The sequence below is a fragment of the Dama dama genome, chromosome 30, assembly GCF_033118175.1.
Source record: "Dama dama isolate Ldn47 chromosome 30, ASM3311817v1, whole genome shotgun sequence".
NCBI classification, from domain to species: Eukaryota; Metazoa; Chordata; class Mammalia; order Artiodactyla; family Cervidae; genus Dama; species Dama dama.
The window spans coordinates 39,835,686-39,843,910 of NC_083710.1; the positions used below are offsets into that span (position 1 = coordinate 39,835,686).

The following is an 8,225-nucleotide window of genomic DNA, read 5'->3' on the forward strand; positions in this document are numbered from 1 at the left end:
AAAAAAATGGGAAAAGAAACTAGATAAAATTAGGCTTCATTTACTATAATATTAGTGTTACTGCTGATTTATATTAAAACAATTGCATTCTTTTGATAAAAAAAAAGAACTTTCGTTTTTAAGCTAATGAAACATCTAAAGGTTGTTTAAAACCAGGGTAAATTTTAAAGCTCTAATTTAAATTCCAGAGATACTAAGGATATCAAAACTGTTTTACCTTTTAAAGATTTCTGATACTGTACAAGTCGAAATAACGTGGGCTGCATTACAGCTTACAAAGCACTTTGATAATTCCACATGCATAGGCACCATCTTTCCAATTGAGTACTTCTCAGCATTATAATACAAATGTATGAAAGAACAGGTGATTTTAAAATGTCATGTTCTAAAACTTTATTTTGTAATACTATATCATCAAATAATGGAGATTTTCTATGAAACAGTAGCAATCGAAATTCGGGTAAGAGAACTTGCCTCTCCCCAAGAAAACACAACCAACTTTCTCTACGCTCAGGTCTCCCAAGCAGAGTCCATCCTGGAGCGACTGAGAAAATGGACTTTCACTTTGAAAGTATAAAAGATAACAGTTGCACAGAGTGATAAGACGACTCTGGCAGCTCCAAGAGTTTAGTTTTAACAACACACCCCTGCAGAGATATAGCACTGTAAGGCCTGTGAAGTTAGGATCAAATAAACTGAACCTGTTGTCAATTGAGGAGAGTCTCAGTGAGCGGAGCATGGGCACACGTTCTCCCTGGATGGCCCAAGACTGAGCACAAGATGCGCAAAACCTAACGGGCTGTTTTCTGAACAAGGCTTTAAGCCAAAAGAGCAAGTCCCCCGCCCCCACCCCTAATATCCGTTCTTAAATATAAGGAACCTTTGGTTACCACAACAAAACTACGCAAGAAAAAGAAGTTTCGTTGCTTCTTCACCACAGAATGACGGTCAAATTCTCACATTACCCCTTTCTTGAACCTGCGCACCCATCAGTGGGGCAGTCAGTGCGCAGCAGGGCGGAAAGCCGCTCTCTGGGCCTTGGCGTCAGGACCTCAAAGGCGGGCTGCGCGCTCGAGGCCTGGGCTGCCCCGTGCTCCCTCGCCGTCGCAGCCACTCCCTACTCTGCCTGTTCCTCAGCGCCCGTGACGGCAGGCGGACTGACCCCCAGCCTCTCACCCAGAGCTCTGGGCGCCCTTCTTCCACACCGGCTGCACAAGGCCTCGGTGGCTCCCCGGGCCCGGCCGTGCGTCTCCACCTGCCCGCAGGACACGGGACGCCTAGCCCTCAACGCCTCAGCCGCCATCTTCGCGCCTCGAATCCCAGGCCCGGGCCGCGTGCCGACCCAGTATCCCTTGCGGCAGAGACCAATCGCCGGAGGCGGTGGCTCCAGGGAGCCAATCGGCAGCGAGGAAGCTCCAGCCCACCCATTCCCCCGCCCCAGACCCTCCCAGCAGGAGGCTGTTTGCTGTTTTACTCTGGCTTCTAAGAGCAGACTGCGCGTGGTCTTCAGGAACCGTTTTGTGGTCTGACCTTTGTCTAAAGCTCAGCGCCTTATCACTCTCACTGCATATAAGTCGGATTTCACGCATTACTACTTACTTTGCTTTTGACCTTGCAGGTGGCAATGTCGTCCCCCTTCCCTAGTGGATCATAGTGGCTTTAGTGGAGAAGCCAGTCTAGCTACCCACTCGTGCGTGAGGAGATTTGGTTAACAGTTTCAAACCAAGGTGTGGTCGTCATTACTAACAATTGTTGACCCTACTGGTATTTATTTAAGTGTTCAGAACGTTTAGGGATACGAAGGATTTATAAACTAACAGATTCCTGCTTGAGTGATATGTCACCCTCTACCTAAACGGGTAACTTCCACTAAAGCAGTTTGTATTAAATGGCAGAGGAGACTTAGAGAAAATAAGAATTGTATGCGTTGTGTGAAAAGCCTTTGTAGAGAATATAAAGTTTGCACTAGACTTTAAAACCTGAGTGAACCTTATAGAGGTAAACAGAGGAAATGAGGCTTTCCAGGGAGAAAGAACTGCAAAAGCAAGGGATTATAGGTGAGTAGATGCTGTTGCCTATTTGGTATTTAACTTACAGACCAATTGCCTAGGTTAGTTAATACTGCTTTAAATGAGCTTTTTGGAGAATTAAGTTGGAATCGAATTTTAGAGAGTCTTGAATGTTTGGTAAGGACTTATCCTTTGAACAGTCCAGTCCTGGGGAAATTGTGTGAGCAAGAAATGAGGTGATCTGGTAGCAGTTTGGCAAGTATCGGTGTATTGTGGAGGAAGCACGTGGAGATAGCAGGGTGCCTTCAGCTACTAAGAGTAAAACCAGCATGTATTCTTCATTTTCTTTTCCCCTCTATGTGTTTTGTTTTGGAAATAGAAGTATTCTGTTCAAAGCTCATCCCTGGTTAACATCCAAAATATGCAAACAGCTAATACGCCTCAATATCAAAAAACCAACAACTGAATTCAAAAAGGATACCCTGAAGAAATGTCTTTAGTGAGAGTATCTTAATGGTGAATGCTCTCAGCTTTTATTTGGATGAAAATATTTTCATCTTCATCCTTGAATGAGCATTTAATAACATAATATTCTAAATTGACAGTTATTTTTTCTCAGACTTTGGAGATAGCATCATATTGATTTCTCTCCGTCCTTGAAAATCCCAACCATTAGCACCTCTACTATGGCCTCCCTGGATGGCAGTTTATTTAGTCTGTTTTTTCTGCCCCACCGCTTCCACCTCTGAGGGGATGCCACATTGCTCACCCTCAATGTTCCTTAAACACTGTAGCCTTGTGCCCTGTCCAAGCAGGTGCTTCATTTGTCAAGAAGTGAAAGTAAGAGGGAGAAATCCCATGTTGCAAATATAAAATGTAGGGCAAAACACCAACTAATAAATTACAGTACTTCCAGGATTCATTTCAGTTCAGTCGCTCAGTCTGACCCGACTACTTGCGACCCCATGAACCGCAGAACGCCAGGCCTCCCTGTTCATCACCAACTCCCGGAGTCCACCCAAACCCATGTCCATTGAGTCAGTGATGCCATCCAACATCTCATCCTCTCTTGTCCCCTTCTCCTTCTGCCTTCACTCTTTCCAAGCATCAGGGTCTTTTCCAGTGAGTCAGCTCTTCACATCAGGTTGCCAAATTATTGGAGTTTCAGCGTCAACATCAGTCCTTCCAATGAATACCCAGGACTGATCTCTTTTAGGATGGACTGGTTGGATCTCCTCGCAGTCCAAGGGACTCTCAAGAGTCTTCTCTAATACCACAGTTCAAAAGCATCAATTCTTCTGTGCTCAGCTTTCTTCATAGTCCAACGCTCACATCCATACATGACCACTGGAAAAACTATAGCCTTGACTAGACGGACCTTTGTTGGCAAAGTAATGTCTCTGCTTTTTAATATGCTGTCTAGGTTGGTCATAACTTTCCTTCCGAGGAGTAAGCGTCTTTTAATTTCATGGCTGCAATCACCATCTGCAGTGATTTTGGAGCCCAGAAAAATAAAATCTGCCACTGTTTCCACTGTTTCCCCATCTGTTTGCCATGAAGTGATGGAACCAGATGCCATGGTCTTAGTTTTCTGAATGCTGAGCTTTAAGCCAACTTTTTTACTCTCTTCTTTCACTTTCATCAAGAGGCTCTTTAGTTTTTCACTTTCTGCCATTAGGGTGGTGTCATCTACATATCTGAGGTTATTGATATTTCTCCCAGCAATCTTGATTCCAGCTTGTGCTTCCTCCAGCCTAGCATTTCTCATGATGTACTCTGCATATAAGTTAAATAAGCAGGGTGACAATATACAGCCTTGATGTACTCCTGTTCCTATTTGGAACCAGTCTCTTGTTCCATGTCCAGTTCTAACTGTTGCTTCCTGACCTGCATACAGATTTCTCAGGAGGCAGGTCAGGTGGTCTGGTATTCCCATCTCTTTCAGAATTTTCCACAATTTATTGTGATCCACACAGTCAAAGGCTTTGGTATTGTCAATAAAGCAGAAATAGATGTTTTTCTGGAACTCTTGCTTTTTCGATGATCCAGGGGATGTTGGCAATTTGATCTCTGGTTCCTCTGCCTTTTCTAAAACTAGTTTGAACATCTGGAAGTTCACAGTTCACGTATTGCTGAAGCCTGGCTTGAAGGATTTTGAGCATTACTTTACTAGCATGTGAGATGAGTGCAGTTGTGTGGTAGTTTGAGCATTCTTTGGGATTGCCTTTCTTTGGGATTGGAATGAAAACTGACCTTTTCCAGTCCTGTGGCCACTGCTGAGTTTTCCAAATTTGCTGGCATGTTGAGTGCAGCACTTTCACAGCATCATCTTTCAGGATTTGAAATAGCTCAAGTGGAATTCCATCACCTCCACTAGCTTTGTTCGTAGTGATGCTTCCTAAGGCCCACTTGACTTCACATTGCAGGATATCTGGCTCTAGGTGAGTGATCACACCATTGTGATTATCTGGGTCATGAAGATCTTTTTTGTACAGTTCTTCTGTGTATTCTTGCCACCTCTTCTTAACATCTTCTGCTCCTGTTAGGTCCCTACTGTTTCTGTCCTTTAGTGATCCCATCTTTGCATAAATTGTTCCCTTAGTATCTCTAATTTTCTTGAAGAGATCTCTAGTCTTTCCCATTCTGTTGTTTTCCTCTATTTCTTTGCATTGATCACTGAGGAAGGCTTTCTTATCTCTCCTTGCTATTCTTTGGAACTCTGCATTCAAATGGGTATATCTTTCCTTTTCCCCTTTGCTTTTTGCTTCACTTGTTTTCACAGCTATTTGTAAGGCCTCCTCAGACAGCCATTTTGTTATTTTGCAATTCCTTGTCTTGGGGATGGTCTTGATCCCTGTCCCCTGTACAATGCCACGACCCTCTGTGACAAAATGCTTTATTTCACAATACCTCAATTTATCTTCACAAGTCTGTAGAAGGGAGTTTCTATCCCTTTAAAATGAATCAGGCTTTTGCCTTAAATTTCCATTAAACTTTATCTTAGAACCTCTGAACCCCTGAGTTGTTGGGTTCTGGTATGTCAGATGGAGGGCTGGAACCCAGGAATGGCAACAGAGGAGAGACAGCCTGCCCCGAGATCTGGTCTGAAGCAGAAACAGTGACACTGACAAAGTACAGAACAAAGCTGGCCTTGGAGCTCACGTGAGCGCTGGATAGCGGAGCCCAGATCCCAAATGGCAGCTAGAGCAGGCAGTTTTCTAACTGTGCCAAGGCCTGGTGCCCCTGAAAGGAGCAAATGTGTTTTTTCCTGCTTTTCAGTGTGAAGGGATAATTTTCAAAGAAAAGCTAAAAGCATGGCTCTCCTCTAGGTATAAAATGAACAAATGTTACATTTATTCTGCTCATATTTGGGTGTGGGAACTAGGCAGTTAGAACCAGTTCAAGGGAGCAGAGATGCACAGGTTTATCTGGAGTCAAGGATGCCAGAGTATTGTGCAAATGCAGCAAAACTGGCTTTTCCAGAGGAAGGAGTGTTGTTCCTCGTGTTTACATATAACAAACACGGACTATTCTGAGTTGCACTTGGTTCTCCGTAAGCTTAGATCTGTAAAACCCACCTGAAGGGTGTGCTCAGTGCCATGTGCAGATTTCCATCCAAGCACAGACTCCCCTGACTTGACCTCACAGATTCTAAAGTTGACCTGCTTAGCAGAGGGAAACTGACAGCACTAGGGGCTTCCCTGATGGCTCAGGTGGTAAGGAATCCACCTGCAATGTGGGAGACGTAGGTTCAATCCCTGGGTTGGGAAAGTCCTCTGGAGGAGGGCATGGCAACCCACTCCAGTATTCTTGTCTGGAGAATCCCATGGACAGAGGAGCCTCGTGGGCTACAGTCCATGGGATCGCAAAGAGTAGGAGATGACTGAGTGACTAAGCACATAGCCTCTTGTGCTAGGCGATCCTACAAGGTTAACACTACAAACTGATGGGTGGTCGTAGTATTAACGAGAAAGTGTTTCCAGGAGGTCATCACATCAACCAGGACATAATAGGAGTTGGTAACTACCAGCTGCTGATACTGTCATGTTAGGAGACATAAATCCACTGGGGGAGTGATGACTGCAGAATGAATGTGGAGATCTGACAGTGTTTGTAAACACAGAGTCAGGAACAACCAGCATATGAGCACTTGCTCTATTTTAAAAGTCTCCTGGGAAGGTGTCTCCTTCTTCCTCTCCATAATAATGTCAGTTAGGGAAGTTGATGGCCTTTCTAGGGCCCTGATTTGAGCACTCCTGATCCACATCATCAGCAGGTAACCTCCCTTACAACATTCCTCCTTGGAAGCTAAAGGAACACACACACACACACACACACACACACACACACACAGCTTCACACTTGGGCCTCACCCCTGTCACCACCCTGCCCAGTCTATCGTTGCTTCCCTCGCCTCTTAACTCACCTTGTGTCCATTCTTGCCTGGGTATCCTCCTACCCTCCTCAGAGAAGCCAAACTGATCTGAACAAGTGAACTGGAGCAAGTTTCCACCTTTGCTAATAATCTTCAACAGCCTAGTGTTGTGTTTGTAATGAAACTGAGCCTGCTTCCCATGGCCTGAGACCCTATGAGGTCATATTGTTGCCTGTTTCAACAGCTGCCTGATGAACCAGTCTTCCTGTTCTTGCTACATGGCACCATCCCTTCCTCCTGGACTTCTCCTCTCTGTGCTTATTCACCTCAGAAAGGACTTTCCTGACCACCTCTTTAAAGGGGTCTCACCCACCACCAGGAAGATCCCCTGGAGGAGGGCATGGCAACCCACTCCAGTATTCTTGCTTGGAGAATCCCATGGACAGAGGAGCCTGGCAGGCTACAGTCTATAGGGTCACAAAAAGTTGGACATGACTTAGTGGCCGAACAACATAGTAGACAGATCTTTCATACCCTATTGACAGCCAAGACATTCACTTTATTATTGCTGGCAGGAATATAAATTGATATAGCTTATATGAAAATAAATTTATCAAGAGCCTTAAAAATGCTCTTAATGTCTCAATTCCATTTTGATGAATCTATTATAAAATAATGAGATGCTGTATAAGATTTAGTGACAAAATGAAACCTTAAAACAAAAATGATTACCAGTAGGAAATAGATGAGCCATCGCACAGAGGGGATATAGTTAAAACACTCTCAGTATGGAATAATGTATAGTCATTGGACTCATATCCTCAATGTTAACTAACAGAGCAGAATGAAAAGCTTTATATTTCAATTCTTCCTAGAAATAAGTATATGTTTAGGAAAAAGACTTGATGGACATGAGTTTGAGCAAGCTCTGGGAGTTGTGATGGACAGGGAAGCCTGGCTTGCTGAAGTCCATGGGGTCGCAAAGAGTTGGACACAACTGAGCGACTGAACTGAACTGAAAGAAATAACTACTCTTTTGTTTAGTTATAGAACTTGGTAGTTAGATTCTCGTTGGTTTTATTTTTTACTCTTGGATATTCCAAATTTTCTAAAATGAATTACAATGTCAGGACAAAACATTGTTTTAAAAAATACTCTATAAATCCAGCCTTATCTCTATATCTGAGTTACTCTGCCACATCAATCAGATTTAAATTAACTGTTACTTTCTCTAAAAAGTATCCAGGCCTTGGTGGGTCAATGAAGCCGTTCCTCTAAAACAACAACACAAAGCAAAACCGTCTTGAGGTTTTATTGCTTCTTTTCTGTTTACAACTCAATAAAGTGAGTTGATATACCAGTCTCATTTCTGTGATTCTTTAAATTTTTTATTTACTCATTTCACAAATATGAGTGTCAATTTTTTACAAAGATAGGTATGTACAATACTAAAGTTATTCCAGACAGGGTTCCTGCTGTGAAGAGATTTCTACTTCAAACTGAACTCCTCTCAAGCTTAATCCAACCCCACAATAAACCTCTTGCGGCTTTGTGCTCTATCTGCAGCGTCCTTCACTGGCTCTGGCAGGGCAACAAGCTGCCAGCCATCACAGGAGGGGGCCCTCAGACAGCCTGGCAGGAAGAAGAGTGAGGACAAATGGTTCATAGTTGAAGTTTTGGGACCATCACTGCCTTGTCAGGACTGGAATTAGAAAGCTGTCATGACACTGCCTGGAAAGGGTTCCAGGTCACTGAACCACTGACATCATCAGAGTAGTCCAGGGATAACGTGTGATAATTGTGGCTGAACACAGAGATCAAAACCCTTGAGATTACACTTG

At 43.7% G+C, this 8,225-nt stretch overlaps 1 protein-coding gene across 1 annotated transcript in view; it reads right to left on the minus strand.

Annotated features, from left to right (window-relative positions):
* Positions 1 to 1,303, minus strand: part of RNF17 (ring finger protein 17) — a 116,956-nt gene extending 115,653 nt beyond the window's left edge. Inside the window, exon 1 of the mRNA XM_061133328.1 lies at positions 1,177 to 1,303. Within this exon, the coding sequence (XP_060989311.1) occupies positions 1,177 to 1,303 (127 nt within the window). The remainder of the gene's footprint in view (positions 1 to 1,176) is intronic.
* Positions 1,304 to 8,225: the final 6,922 nt, after the last annotated feature.